Consider the following 15,709-nt stretch of genomic DNA (forward strand, 5'->3'; position numbering starts at 1 on the left):
CTGAGCGCCCAGCTCACCAGCAGGAAATACTAAAGCCGAAGCCTTTGCCTTGCGGGGGTCACGCAGGGAAGGGTGCAGCAGCCCCTACCCTCTGGGTCCATTCAGGTCCGGGTACTCCCAGACACCTCGGGGGCTCTTGGGGCATCTGTGCCAGGCAGCCTCATATAGTTCTTATATTCTTATTAATTTAGAATATGATGTGTTCTTCAGAAGCAGAATATTAAGCCGGTTTTTCATGAATTTGTGTTTTTCAAACACCGCAACCTTAACTCATGTCAAGGTTTGGGGGCCAGGCATGCTGGACATGGTGGAGCACAATATGAAAACCAATATGAGAAGAGAAAGTTTTTTAAAAATCAAAAGCGGTGTTGATTTCAGGGGCATTTAGAGATTTTTAGGTGATTTCAACTCTGCCAGTGAATAAAAGGCTTGTGATTTTGTTGGGATGGAAGTTAGGGACAAAATCAAATCAGCAGTTGAAATACGCTGTATCAGGAGTGATGCTTTTGGGTGAAAATAAAAGAACCTTATCCTCGCACTTAATTTTTCTTAGGTAATCACTCTAAAGAGGCTCTAAGGTTAATCAGTGAACAGTAAGCACTTATAAAACAACTAGAAGCCCAGTGCATGATTAAATCATGCACCTGTAAGCTGTCTGTCCGCTGGTCGGCAGCTCCGAAGTCCCTGGGCCCCTAGGGCGAGGCGGGGCGGGGGCGTGGTCCTCCTGCGGCCGGAGCCCAGACCAGGGTCTTGCCTTTGCCTCCCGCCCAGGAAGGCTGGGGCCGCCGCCACGTGCTCCTGTGGCCCAACTGCCGCCAGACTCATCCCCGGGGAGCCGCGCTGCCCGCCCCCCCCCCCCCCCCCTCCAAACCTCCAAAACGCCAGCTCGGCTCGCTGCCCCAGAGGCCTGTCTGTGCTGCAGCACAGCCATGGCGCAGACGCTGAGCTCACGTCGCCGCTGGCAACGCGAGCTCAGCGTCCTGCCGGCCCAATCACCACCCCAGCCACCCCGAGTCCTGCCCCCTGTGTCACCCGCTGGCCCAATCATGGGCGTAGCGGAGTGATGGTAATTTAAATATTACCTTTTTATTATGTAAGATTATGCATTGATTGATTGAATGGCCGACCGGATGACCGGGCACTTAGCATATTAGGCTTTTATTATATAAAACAATAAGCAAGTTTTATATACAGTGTTGCATTCCCCATATGTAACAAGTTTCCTTGTGACTCCAGTAGTGAACTCTAAAAAGTGGGGTATACATTTTTTTCATTAATTTGCTGTGGGTGACCCAGGTTTATCAAGGTGCATATGTGTGCGCGTTTCTGAAAAACTAAACAGGCTTTCATGAAGCCAAACATCTTTCTAATGCAAACATTTCAAAGCCAGTCTTCATGGAGCTTCATATTAAAATCCCTTAGTTGGCTTCCTAATGAGTTCTTACCAGCTGTCCAGCCACATGTAACATTTCACTTCCGCATTTGTGTTTCGTGAATTGCCAGGTGGATTTGACAACTGGCAGAAGGTCAGTGTTTAATTCCCTAGAGAAATCTGACTTCTTACAAAGGGGATGTTTGGGTGGCATACATTGTCTAGGAGCTTTTTTAAAAAGGATCGTGGGATTTTAATGTTTTTAGAGGCTTGCATATCTGAAAACATTTTACTTTATCCTCCCAACTAACATTTTCCGTAGTGTAGAATTCTAGGTTGTAATTAATCATTTCCTCAGCCTTGTGAAGAGATTGTGCTGCTCCTACCACTGAAGCCATTGTGGTTTCATCTTACGTGATTGTCTTTTGTTTTTCTGTGGAAGCCTGCAGGGTCTCTTCCTGCTCAGGCTCTGAAGTTGCCCCGTGACATGCTTTCATATGGCTTGCTTTCATCCTTCGTTCTGGATACTTACTGGGCGTTTTCAATCTAGAAACTTGTGTCCTTCTGTTTCAGAAAAGTATTTTTAATGTCTTTGATTTTCTTCCCTTCTTTGTTCTCACTTTCTCAAACTCATTCGGATGTTAGACTTCCTATTGTAGAGCTCTGTTTTGTTCTCTGAGCCTTTTAAAATAGTATCCTGTTCTTTTATGTTTTATGTAATATCTTCTATTTTCTTACTGAGAAAATGTGTTTTTCCCCCCTCATTATGTTTTATTCTTCATGCCTTTTCTCTGTTTTTCTTTCAAATTCCTTTTTTGGTGAGTTTCTATGCTCTTACATTTATCTGGAATGTCATGGAGTTTTATTTTGTGTGTGTGTGTGTGTGTGCGCGCTTTAATATGTTTTTATTGATTTTAGAAAGAGGGGAAGTGAAAGTGAAGAGAGACAGAAACATCAATGTAGAGAGAAACATCAACCTTGATCAGCTGCCTCCTACTGGGGATGGAGCCCACAACCCGGGCGTGTGCCCTGACCAGGAATTAAACTGGTGACCTCTTGGTTCATGGTCAGTGCTCAACCATTGAGCCATGCTGGCCGGGCCCTATCTTTCCTGAAGTCTGTAAACCCCAAGCACTATTTTCACTACATTTCATGGTTATAAGACTCACTTCAGTATCATTTTCAAAGCAGAAATAAAAATTCACATCTTGTGGATTTGGGTTTTTCTCTCCAAACTTTACTTTGAAAATTTTTAGACCTGCCCTAACTGGTTTGGCTCAGTGGATAGAGTATCCGCCTGTGGACTGAAGGGTGCCAAGTTCAATTCTGATCAAGGGCATGTACCTTGGTTGTGGGCACATCCCCAGTAGGGGGTGTGTGCAGGAGGCAGCTGATCGATGTCTCTCTCTCATTGATGTTTCTCACTCTCTATCCCTCTCCCTTCCTCTCTCTGTAAACAATCAATAAAAATATATTTAAAGCCGAAACCGGTTTGGCTCAGTGGATAGAGCGTCGGTCTGTGGACTGAAAGGTCCCAAGTTCGATTCCGGTCAAGGGCATGTACATTGGTTGCGGGCACATCCCCGGTAGGGGGTGTGCAGGAGGCAGCTGATCAATGTTTCTTTCTCATCGATGTTTCTAGCTCTCTATCCCTCTCCCTTCCTCTCTGTAAAAAAATCAATAAAATATATTATATATTTAAAAAAAAATTTTTTAGACCTATTGAAAATTGGAAAGAGTAGCACAGTCAGTACCCTTATGATACTCACCTAGATTTACCAGTTAATATTATGCCACATTTGCAGTTATTTCTCTCCATCCCCCCTCACTCCCCTCTTTATCTCTAACTATCTTTTTGCTGAAGTCATCTTAAAGCAAGTTGCAGGCATTGCTTTACTTCACTCCTAAATATGCTAGCACTGGACGGAGGATATTTTCCTACATGACCACAGTGCACTTAAGAAATTTAATATTTATGCAGTCATGCCACCTAATATAGACAGTATGGAGTCCATATTAAAAGATGTCCCAGTGATTGCTGTCCTGGGAACGTCCTTTTTAGCTCTATGGTTGTGAATATCTGATCCAGAACCCACTTAAAAAATTTTTTTTCTATTATTGATTCCTAATTTGATTGTGCTGTGTCCAGAGAACCTGATCCATATAATGTTTATTATTTGGAATTTGTTGATGATTGATGCTTGTGACTTTAGTACATGGTCAGTTTTTATATCAAGTTTGGTAATTTAGTTCAGATTTTTTAGGGCCTTCCTCATTTTTTCCCTTATTTCATTTTATGGAAGAGGTACTGTTTTGGTCGATTTCTCCTGGAAATCATCAGGTATAACACTTCATGTGTGTCAAAGCGATAATAAAAGACACATGGCAATACTTAGAATGAGTTAGGCCTAAGCACTATATTCAACTAGTGTTTTTTTGAACTATATAAAATTGATATTGGTTGGAGTAGTTGGAAGTGCTATGTTGGCAGACCAAGGACATTCATTTACACAGATGCTTGGTATAAATACCACATGATACCACCTTCCACAGATAAAACCCAGCTAGTACAATAGTCCATATTCATTTCTGGAAATAATCTATCCCAGGCCTCTGAGGGGTAGTAAATGCTGTTTTCCCTGTCATGGCCTGTTTATTGACTTGAGGTTCAACTTGGCATCATCTCTGGGAGTGATCTCCTTAACTCTCACAGGAGAAGCTGACCTGACACGCAAAGAGATGGTATCTTCGCCTAGTTCTGTACATACAGGTTGGGGGTGTGCTGGGAAGAAGAAAAAACTTGAGTGTTGGGCTGGTATGCAGCTGAATCTCGCGAGAAATGGTGCAAAGTTGTTTGTGCCTTTGTGCCTGAGTGCAGTAGGGGCCCATCCCGGCCAGCCTCCAGTGGGCACCACCGGTATGTGGACTGTAACGTATGGTTTCATTCCCTGTGGTGCCTGAGCTGGCTGCTGCCTGGGTTTGGTGAAATCAGATAGCCTTACTAGGCTGGAGGGAGAGTCACTCTGATTTAAAAGGGGACATTTGAAAAAGAAGTCCTGTTGTTCTTAGAAGTTGTTAAATTTGATTTTTAGCAAATAAAGAAAAATTGTTTTGAACAGGTAATGTATTTGCCTATATCTAAAATATGAACTGGTATGCGGAAAAAGTCTCTTTTATTCCTCTGTGCCCCAATGTCCATCCTTCCCCACCCCCCATGTATATGAAACCACTTTTTATTAATCTCATCATTCTTACAGATACAAGCAAGTACGAATATGTGATTTTATTCCCCCCCCCCTACCCCCTTATTACACACTGTTCTCTGCTCCTGGAGAGCTTTTCTCTATATTGCTTGAGTCTTCCAATAAAGGAGAAACAAAACATATTTCATAAAGGTGTGCTTATTAATTTCATCAAAAGTGCTGCTTGGACTGATGGGGAAAGAGATTTACTTGGAATTGATGTTGGATTGATGATCAAAAGTAATAATAGAGTTTCGACAAGGGTTCGTGTTTTAATGAACCTGGATTCATAAATGCTACTCTGCCTTTTAGAAATTGAAAATTTTCAAAAATCTCCCAGTGGGTGGGTCTTTGGATTATCAATCATGAAAATGTGCATTTGTGAATCAGTTGTTTAACATTTCACTCCACCTCTCCTTTTTGCTTCTCCCTAAAACATTGATTTAGTTAGTTCCCATCAATATTGCCTGTGAGGTGTTCTCTTTCCAGCCTGGAACTGGTTTGCGGGGAGTGGAGGGTATAGATTTTTTTAAGTCTTGCCATTTCCAAATGCTGTAGCAGTTGCTTTTCCTTGTGTTTCTTTCACGAACAGGCTGTCTTCCCACCGTTTTCCCACGTGGGCTGATGCACTTTTTCAGGGTCTCCTATCCACAGAACTGGGTCTTCTACACGCAGCGGTCGCCAGCCAGTGGTCTGAAAGGTTGTCGACCGCTGCTCTTGCTCTGCAGCAAACGTGCAGCCGCAGTGGGGCGGGTTTGTTTGAAGTGCAGTTGGACACCTGTGGCTTCATCTCTATGACTGCAATTGTGGGGTTTGAAACCAGGGAGCATTGAACATGTTATTAAAGGATCCAAGTTGGAATAAATGGTTTTCTTCCCTGGAATTCTTTGGAAGGCTGAAGTATCAGACCCTCTGTAGTCTGTGTCCCCATTTGTTGCAGGTCAGGGAGTAAAAAGTTCTGGGCTTCTTCAGTGACTCACGCTTAAAGTTTACAGAGAATAATAACCAACATTTGGATGACAAGATGTAATGACGCTAATGTAACTTTGTTTTCTGAAATCTGTTTCAGCAACTTTACCAGATCCTGACAGACTTTGATATCCGGTTTTATATGTATGAACTACTTAAAGTAAGTGGCACCCGTGAACAGTGAATTCTGTTCAGGCTTAGTCATTAAGGGAAAAGTTTTTGAGCGAATAGAGAAAGAGCAGGATGTTTCTTGATACCCAGAGTACTTAGAGGTTTTGTTTGTTTGTTGTTTTGGGGTGTGTTTCTTTCCTTGATGCCTCCATCATGGGACCTTTACATAGAAAGTTTCCAGTGGAACTGACAGAGATGGCCAAGTCCAGGGGCATCATAGCAGAGATTAGACCCTCCCTCTTCAGAGCTCTTATTGCCCTGGGGTTTTCTTTCCGGTGCTTAATCAATATTTACTATTGATTTTACTGCATAACAAATCACCTAAACTTAACGACTTTACAGATAGTTTCTTATTTCTCATAATTCTGTGGGTTGGCTGGGTGAGTCTTTTGGTCTGGGAAAACTTAACTGGGCCAGCTGGTCAAGATGGTCTAGGGTGGTCCAGGATGGCCTCATTCACATGTCTGGAGGGCGGCTGGAGTAGCAGAGGCCTCGTCCCCCAGGAGGCTAGTCTGAGCCCTTCCCGTGCTGGTCTAGCAGCAAGAGTGTAAGTGACATGTAAGCACTCTTCTGTGTCATGTTTTCAGTTGTTGACCAGAACAAGTCATGTGGCTAAGCCTAGACTCAAAGAGTGGGAAGTAGACCCCACCTCTCGACGGGCAGAGCATTGAGGTCACGTTGTGGAGGGACATGCATACCAGGATTGCAGGCACTCCTGGCCATCTCTTTCTTGCCGTCTCTTACAATCCCCTTCTTATATGAGACAACCCAGCCTCTAGCCCTGGCTAATTAGCCTTGACATGCAGGGAGAGTGATGGGTGGACCTTCTAGGAGACTTACTAATCCCAAGATTGAAATTTTCAAGCATTACTGATTGATGGAGAAATGATCTCTCTTAGTTTGTGTAGGTAAACATTTAGGTAAAGAATTCTAAAAAGGTGTATAAAATGGAGTAGACCGATGTTTCCTAAGTTTTTTAGTGTCATGGAGCACTAAGAGTCTAATGAAAACAGTGAAATCACTCCAAAAGTGCTGTGAAGTATACAGTGTTACTTAAGTTTTAGGAGGGGTGTGACCCCAAATTAAGAACCTCTGAAAGAACGAAAAATGCCAAGATGGAGTTTTGATGGAATTGTGAATAGTTGCTTGAACACAATACCAAGAGTTTGAGGCAGACCAGCACCCCAAAGGTAAGGTTGAAACCTGGCACAGTGGCCCATAGACCAGGTAAGACATCCAGTGACGCAGGTCTTCACAGCTGCTCCTCCAGGCGGCACTGGGTGTCTGGTGTCCTCTCCATTTTCCAGAGGCAGCAGCTAGGTGGTAGGTATTTTCTGCTGATGAGGCATGGAACCCCAGATGACATTTGGAAAACCTCTTGCGTGCTTAGTGGTCAGAAACGACCAGATTTTAAAACTGAAAGAATTTCCCAAGGAATTTAAAAGTATGCCAGTAGCTCCCCAGGGAGTCTGACTAGTAAACTTGGCAAAAGAATTAATCCCCTTCGTGAATTTTCTTTCATCAGACGATTCTCACATCCCAGGTGTGCGTCTAATTCATCTGGGCAAAGACTAGGCAAGATAACAGAATCAGCACTCCTGTTCTCTCTGGGAGAGGCAGGCCAGGGATAGAGCAGAGGCAACGTTTAAACTTTGAAAATGTAGAAACAGGTTGAAGGCTGCCATGATTGCTCGTGACTCACGAGTTGCGCAGAGTCGGGTCTGATTCAGATTCAGGGAGGTCTGTCCTCAGGAGCCCTGGTCCATCTCAGAGGCACTGCCACGGCAGTCTTGCTACAGCTTTGCTGTAAAACAAAACAAAAGAGAAAGTCAAATTGAAGTAGAACCTACATAAAGAAAGTGACTAAATCTTAAGTGTACAGTTTTTTTTGGATTTTACCTAAGTGAAACATTTATCCAAACCTACACAGAACTATGCTGTCCAGAATAGTAGCTTCAGCCTTGCAGGTAGGTATTTAAATTAAGTAAGCTCTTTAGCTTTGTTATTCACATTCCAAATACTCAGTGGCCTCGTGTGGCTATGGTTACCGTATTGGACAGTGCGGAGATAGAGTATTTTTTTAAAAAAATGTTTTATTGATTTTTTACAGAGAGGAAGGGAGAGGGATAGAGAGCTAGAAACATCGATGAGAGAGAAACATCAATCAGCTGCCTCCTGCACACCCCCCACCGGGGACGTGCCCGCAACCAAGGTACATGCCCTTGACCGGAATCGAACCTGGGACCCTTCAGTCCGCAGGCTGACGCTCCATCCACTGAGCCAAACTGGTTTTGGCTAGAGTATTTCTTCATCACAGGAAGTTCTGTTGGACAGGGCTGGTGAGGAATGGTATGAAAACCCATAGAGTCCAGGCGTCCTCAAACTACGGCCCGCAGGCCACATGCGGGTGTTTTTGCCGTTTTGTTTTTTTTTACTTCAAAATAAGATATGTGCAGTGTGCATAGGAATTTGTTCGTAGTTTTTTTTAAACTATAGTCCGGCCCTCCAACGGTCTGAGGGACAGTGAACTGGCTCCCTGTTTAAAAAGTTCGAGGACCCCTGCCATAGAGGCTCTCTTGTCCCCCTTGTATTCAGTATCCCCTTCTCTGAAGATTATAGTCTGACCACTACCACTATAATTTAGTTTTTATTTTTACTTTTAGTTATTTTTTGAGAGAGAGGGAGGGGGGGGCGGTAAAATCGATTTTTGTTGTTCCACCTATTTATGCAATCATTGATTGATTCTTGTGTTTACCCTGACTGGGGATAGAACCCACAACCTTGCTGTATTGCGATGATGCTCTAACCAACTGAGCTACCTGGCCAGGGCAATCACCACAGTTTAGTTTTGCCTGTTTTTGACCTTCCTATAAAAAGCATCGGACGCTGTATACTCTTGTGTCTAGGGAAAGGAAAATTGGCTTATACCTGGAATGCTGGTGCTAGGGATCATTCCCTGGCTTCTGGCTTCCCTCCCACACAAGGATGCCTGGTATAGTGCCCTTGCTAGTCCAGGCCAGTGGTTCTCAGTCAAGTCTGCTTCATACCCCAGGTCATTTGGCAGTCTGGAACTGTCGTTGGTTTTCACAATTAGAGGGGTGCTTTGTAATCTGGTATGTAGTGGGGATTCTGCTTGACTGACATCCTACAGTGTGCAGGGCAGCTCCCCGCAACAAAGAATTATCTGGTCCAAAATGTCCACAGTACCAAAGTTGAGAAACCCTCTCCTCTCCCATGGAAAACTCCCACCAAGAGCCCTCAGTGCCAGGCACATAGTAGGCACCCTGAGATTCTGGGTTGCTATCATTATCACTCATGGAGGATATTATGGGACTCAGGCAAGCTTAAAGTGCTTTTTAAGACAATCCAAAGGGCCTACTTTTGAAATTTATGAAAATAGTTATATTGTGTAAGAAAAGGGAGATTCGGGAGCAAAAACTTTTTTTTTTTTTAATTTAAAACAAAAACAACCCTCCTCTTCTTGGCGGGGTCTGGCGTGCGGTCCCAGTCCCCGAAATATGTGGAGCAGAGGATAGGCGCTCCTGCCCCCTTGGTGGCATGTCTTCAGTGCCGATGGTTTCCAGTCCGCTGGTTCTATCCTCAAGCACCGGGACACGGGGAAACTAAATAAATGAATAAAACAAGAACAACCCAAATAAAAAAGTGGATGAAAGATTTGAGTCAACATTTGTCCAACGAAGATAAAGGCTGACAAGTAAGCACAAGGAAAGATAATCAACTTGACCACTCATTAGGGAAATACAAATCAAAACTGCAGTGAGATACCACTTCAGACCCACTGAACGGCCATAATCAAAAAGGTGGGCAATGACAAGTGTGGGGAGGATGTAGAGAAACTGGAACCCTCACGCTGCTGATGGGAATGTAAAATGGTGCAGCTACTTTGGGAAACAAATGTTTGAACATTTAATGTAAAACCTACATGCAATCCAGAACTTCCACCTTTTGGAATCCACCCAAGAGAAATGAAAGCATGTGTCACCTCAGAGACTTGTACATGAACATAAGTAGCTCATTCATAAGAGCCAAAAAGTGGAAACCACCCAATTGTCCACCAGCTGGTATGGTCACACAGTGGAATACTACTCAGCAAGCAAAAAGCAATATGAGTGAATCTCAGAAACATCTGAGTAAATGAAGATGGAGGACTGTATATTGTATTTTATGAATGTCTAAAAGGCAGATAGATCATAGCAATAGTTAGCAGATTAGTGGTTGGGAGCAGAGGATGGGAGGAGGAGTAGAGGGCCAGAGGGGAGTGGGGATTGAGGGAAGGCAAGCTTGAGAGGAAGGGAAAGGGATAGAGAGGGAAACATCAATGATGAGAGAATCATTTATCAGCTGCCTCCTGCACACCCTCACTGGGGATTGTGCCCGCAACCTGGGCATGTGTCCTGACCGGGATTCAAACCATGACCTGATTCATAGGTTGACTCTCGACCGCTGAGCCACACCTGCCGGGCTATAATCATAATTCTTAAAGACCAACTGGCTCAGAGATTGCTTTTAAGGGTAATACTAATATTAGAATGTGTGTTAATCTAGAAAACCCCCATAAGACACTTTCTAAAAAACAAGCCACCCTGAGAGAGATATTTGGATGTCGTGCTTCATGTCCACGTGGACTCGTGCGTGTCATTGAACCACTATGAGAGGTGACTCCAGTGAGGTTCCCAGGTCCGATTTTAAACACATAAAATCAGAACAGATGAATGGATGGTTTCTAAACCCAGGTGGCCAGTGCGAGCAGGAGAGGAGTGCTGAAAGGAGAGTACCATTCCACATTCCTCTCCCCCAGCCTTTTTTAAAATTTTTGTATGTTTGTTAATCCTCACCCGAGGGCATTTTTCCCATTGATTTTTAGTGTGGAAGGGCGGGACAGGGTGGGGAGGGAAAGAGAGAGTGAGAAACATGGAACCTGCAACCCAGGTACATGCAGGAATTGAACCCTTGACCCTTCATTGCACAGGTTGATACTCTTATCACTGAGTCAGACCAGCCAGGGCTCATTTCCCCCATTTTAAGAAACTGCCATCAAAGCCTTGACGGTGGCCTCCTTAGCCCTCTACCAGCGGCCAGCGTGGTATGCAGAGAGCAGGGGCTGCCCCCTGAGGCCGGTTTCTTCTCTTTTGTTACAGACAGTAAGCTCCCCTGAGGAGACTATCCCAGTCAAGCTGTCACAAGCAAATGCGAATATGATTGCAATGTGGGGGTGGTAGAGGGTTTGCTTACCTTTCTCTGTGCTTTCTTACCTAATAGGCTCTGGATTACTGCCACAGCAAGGGAATCATGCACAGGGATGTGAAACCTCACAATGTCATGATAGATCACCAACAGAAAAAGGTACCATACCAGCTAGGCAGCCGCCAGCCTTCCGGTGGAAGGCGTAGACCACCCCTGGCCAGTACTTAGGTGGTTTCTGGAGACCCCTGCTGCTTTCTTTGGCAGACTGGTGGTACTGTTATTTCCCAGTTCCCAGTGTGGGTTCCTACTTTGCATAAGTGTAGTACACAAGGAAAGCAGCTGTACTCCCTTGTTTATTGTGGTCATGGTTTTCTGGGGGGCCTCAAGAAAGAAACTGCAGCTGATGGTTTCTACTGCTTAATGACCCCTCAGACCAATCTGCCTGGCCTTAAAAATATCATTGATCCCTCTTATTTTCAGTGCCCAATTCTGGTTGTCCCTGATTGTTGAGTAAATGAATCACCTATTAGAGTGATTCATTTACTCAACTTCCAGAATTGGAGCAGTGCCTCAATTCTGGAATGGAGCATGTACCCCCACCCTTTCTGTTATGACTACAGCTTATAATGAAAGCTGTTGATGATGGGGGATGTGTTGCACATACAGGTTGTATGGAGCCAGAGAGAAGCTTAAGCTCTATTGATCTCAAGAGAAGAAACCAGGATAATTTAAATTTTTTTAAAAAAAAGCAAATACGATTCTAAGAGCTGTGCTCAGAAATGGCCTCTTACGCAGTTACTGAAAGTACATTTTTTTTGCCAGTGCGCTTGCTAACATTTTCTTACACGGCCAAATAATTATCATTTAATGTGGTGTGGCCCTGTTCTAAGGCACAGGCATCTAGAAACGCTCCTTTCACATGTTTTCTTTCTGTCGTATTTGTAGCTGCGACTGATAGACTGGGGTTTGGCAGAGTTCTACCATCCTGCTCAGGAGTACAATGTCCGCGTGGCCTCCAGGTACTTCAAGGGACCAGAGCTCCTTGTGGACTACCAGGTAAAATGGTTAGCGAGCGCCGCTGGGCTTTCTGTGTTTCCTTGGGGCTTTTCCTTTCTCCTGTTGTTTTTTTGTTGTTGTTGTTGTTTAAAATACATTTTTATTGATTTCAGAGAGGGAGAGAGAGATAGAAGCATCAGTGATGACAGAGTCATTGATCGGCTGCCTCCTGCACGTCTCCTATTGGGAATTGAGCTCACAACCCAGCCATATGCCTTGACAGGGAATCAAACCATGACCTCCTGGTTCAACACTCAACCACTGAACCACCCGGCCGGGCTTCTTGGTTTTTATTGAGTCAATCTGGATACATTCAAAGCCTGGTCTTTGTTCCATCCCAGAATGATCATTGCTGATTTTCCGCAGCTACCTCTTTTTTTTTTTTTTGCTCAGGAAAATGGAGCACCCGTGACTGACTGACTGCTTGTCCTTATTTCCTCAGATGTATGATTATAGCTTGGACATGTGGAGTTTGGGCTGTATGTTAGCGAGCATGATCTTTCGAAAGGAACCCTTCTTCCACGGACAGGACAACTATGACCAGGTGAGCGAACACCATCTGGCTCATATCCATTTGGGGGCAGATGCCAAGAAAGTAGCATCCTTGATAGGGTGCTGTCTTTGAGCCACTGGTTATCTCTCAGTGTCCTCATAGGAGCTTTTCTTCAGGTGAAGGATTTCACAAAATTTTGCCTGCTGTTACCAGGTCTCCAAAGATCGATGACACTTCTCTTATGCCCAACTTCAAAGTGAGCCGTGCAGGCAGGCACCTCCTTACCTAATGAAACTAGGTTCTAGTCACTAAATTTGATGACCCCAGAATCGTCAGCTTCTAGATCAGTGGTTCTCAATCTTTCTAATGCCTCGACCCTTTAATACAGTTCCTCATGTTGTGGTGACCCCCAACCATAAAATTATTTTCATCGCTACTTCATAACTAATTTTGCTACTGTTATGAATCGTAATGTAAATATCTGTGTTTTCCAATGGTCGTAGGTGACCCTGCTAGCGGTTCTCAACCTGTTGAGTCAATTTTGATACATTCAAAGCCTGGTCTTTGTTCCATCCCAGAATGATCATTGCTGATTTTCCACAGCTTTGAAAACTGTCGCGACCCACAGGTTGAGAACCGCTAGCAGGGTCGCCTAAGACCATCGGAAAACAGATATTTACATTATGATTCATAACAGTAGCAAAATTACAGTTATGAAGTAGCAACGAAAATAATTTTATGGTTGGGGGTCACCACAACATGAGGAACTGCATTAAAGGGTCGCGGCATTAGAAAGGTTGAGAACCACTGTTGTAGATGATTCCTGTAATAAGTTGCGTTATTGTTTCAAAGGCATTTTGGAAATCTGCATTCGTGTGGATTCTTGTCCTTGGGTCTGCTGCCCGTCTTCCCGGGCTTGGGTCTGTACCTGTTTCCTGGGGAAGTCGTGGGTGGGAAGTCTTTGGCTCCCTGTCCCAGCATCCTCACGGGCGTGCAGGGAGTTCTGTGCGTGGTGATTTGGTCAGTTTGTTTGTGTTTCAGCTTGTTCGCATTGCCAAGGTCCTGGGTACCGATGAGCTGTATGGGTATCTGAAGAAGTATCACATAGACCTAGACCCACACTTCAACGATATCCTGGGACAGTAAGTAAGAGAGGGAGAGGAGGGGTGTTAACCCCCTGCTGACGTGGGAAGGTTGGCAAAATCACTCTCTAAAGCTCTTCCCCTTTCTAATTGTATAAAATCAAGTAGCCTTCTACCCGCCCCGTGCATTTCTTACTTTGAGATATTTGGACATTGTTTACATGTGTCTTCTATTAATTTTATTTTTCAAAGAGACAGTCTGCTTATCAATAGAAAATTATAATGTTACAGAAAAGAAGTTTTCTGGCTTAGCATATGCTTATTTTAATGGAAATATCTTAGAAAGCTGTGCTTCTTTGAATCAGAAACCATTTCTTTTGTTCTCTGTAATGGATTATTTATAAAGGTAATTTTAAAGCCTGTTTTCAGATAGAGTTTTGAAAAGTAAATGTGTTGAAATTTTTCCAATAGTATTTTATGAAATGCATGTTTCTAAGGCCAGCAGCTCTAAATATAATGACTGAGTAATAACAATTACTCAGTCACCTCTGTGCCTCGCCCAGAATTCACTAAAGCCATCTAAATCTTTTACATCCGAATCAGATGTAAACGTCATAACTAATTCATCAGTCATGGAGTACTGTTTTGTTTGAGGGTCATACAGATGTTAGCAAGTGCACTGGCTGGGATCAGAGCTGTAGGGGTGGGGCAGGTAGCCGGAATGAGATTTAAGGAGCTTGTAACCAGTGTCGTACTCTCTGATTTTGTTGGTTTTGGCCCCACTACATAAGCATCTTAGTTGAATTTTGTTTCAGAACACTAATGCTCCCCTTTTCTTCTCAGACATTCACGGAAACGCTGGGAAAACTTTATACATAGTGAGAACAGACACCTCGTCAGCCCCGAGGCCCTAGATCTTCTGGACAAACTTCTGCGATACGACCATCAGCAGAGACTGACTGCCAAAGAGGCCATGGAGCACCCGTACTTCTGTGAGTCTCCAGGCGCTCTGCAGAGGCCTCATTTTTTAAAGGAAAAGTTCTTGCACCCTTTATCTTTGAGGCCAGTCAAGGGAATTCTAGGTATTTGAATTAATGCCGCTAGAATTTGGCCTCATTAGCTCTAAACCATTGAGACAACTTGGCAGGTCTGCTTCTTGATCCCCGGAGGTATTTGCTTGTAGCTCCCTCGAGTCTGGTCTGTTAGACCAGCAGTCACCAATCGGTGGTCCTCGGACTACTGGTGGTCCATGAGGTCCGAAAGGTTGGCGACCGCTGTGTTAGACCATTCCCCGTGACTGAGTTGGTAGATCACAAGTTTTCAAATATATACTTTTTTCTTGGAAACTAATGAAAGATAACAAACCCCCCTGCCCTCCCCCACCAGCACACACAGAAAAACAAGTAATTAGTTGAAAATAATGTAACTATTAGTACATTTTTAAAGAAGGAAATAAGTTAAATAAGAATTTGCGGAAAGGAGAGCAGGTATGAAAAGACCTCACTAAAATTCTATCTGAATTACTGACTTGAGAGAATGTGTATAAATTCCATTTATGTGGTTGCTTGTTGTTCTGCACAAGTGCAGTTCTCCGCACTGATAAGGCCCGTCTCACACTTTATTCTCAGCAGTGTGGGGTGGTTTAGGCTGGTCAGAGGAGACTGAGAATAAGGGAGGTTAAGCGACCTGTCTCAATTCACTATGTGAATCGACCAACACTTTCAGCCTATCTGTTGCTTGACTAATATGCCATCTTTCCTTCTTTTTCCCTCTGCAATTAACGGAAACTTGCCTGAAGTTGACATCGCTCTGTGATCTTGGAACCTATTGGCCCATAAGCATTAGTAGACAGTGAATTTGAAAGATCTCACCCTTCAGTGGTCCAGGGCACAGAAATCTATTTCTACCCTTTGAGTTGATGGAATTCAGAGCACTGATGTTTACAATATGTAATTCATGATCTGTCTACTTTTCTGAATACTCATGCTTCTATTTAAAAAAAAAAATTAGCTACTATTGCTAAAAATGGTTAGTTAGGTCATCTCTATATATGTATATTATTTTTTAAATTATTTTTAAAAATATATTTTTATTGATTTCAGAGAGGAACGGAGATGGA

At 43.7% G+C, this 15,709-nt stretch overlaps 1 protein-coding gene across 1 annotated transcript in view; it reads left to right on the forward strand.

Moving 5' to 3' along the window:
* Window positions 1-15,709, forward strand: part of CSNK2A2 (casein kinase 2 alpha 2) — a gene marked incomplete at its 5' end in the record, with an annotated part of 38,233 nt that overhangs the window by 14,449 nt on the left and 8,075 nt on the right. The window contains 6 exon segments of the mRNA XM_079799894.1: window positions 5,684-5,743; window positions 11,035-11,118; window positions 11,905-12,015; window positions 12,458-12,559; window positions 13,550-13,650; window positions 14,434-14,582. Coding sequence (XP_079656020.1) covers window positions 5,684-5,743; window positions 11,035-11,118; window positions 11,905-12,015; window positions 12,458-12,559; window positions 13,550-13,650; window positions 14,434-14,582 — 607 coding nt within the window.

This window comes from Cnephaeus nilssonii (assembly GCF_951640355.1).
Source record: "Cnephaeus nilssonii genome assembly, chromosome: 20".
Classification (NCBI taxonomy): Eukaryota; Metazoa; Chordata; class Mammalia; order Chiroptera; family Vespertilionidae; genus Cnephaeus; species Cnephaeus nilssonii.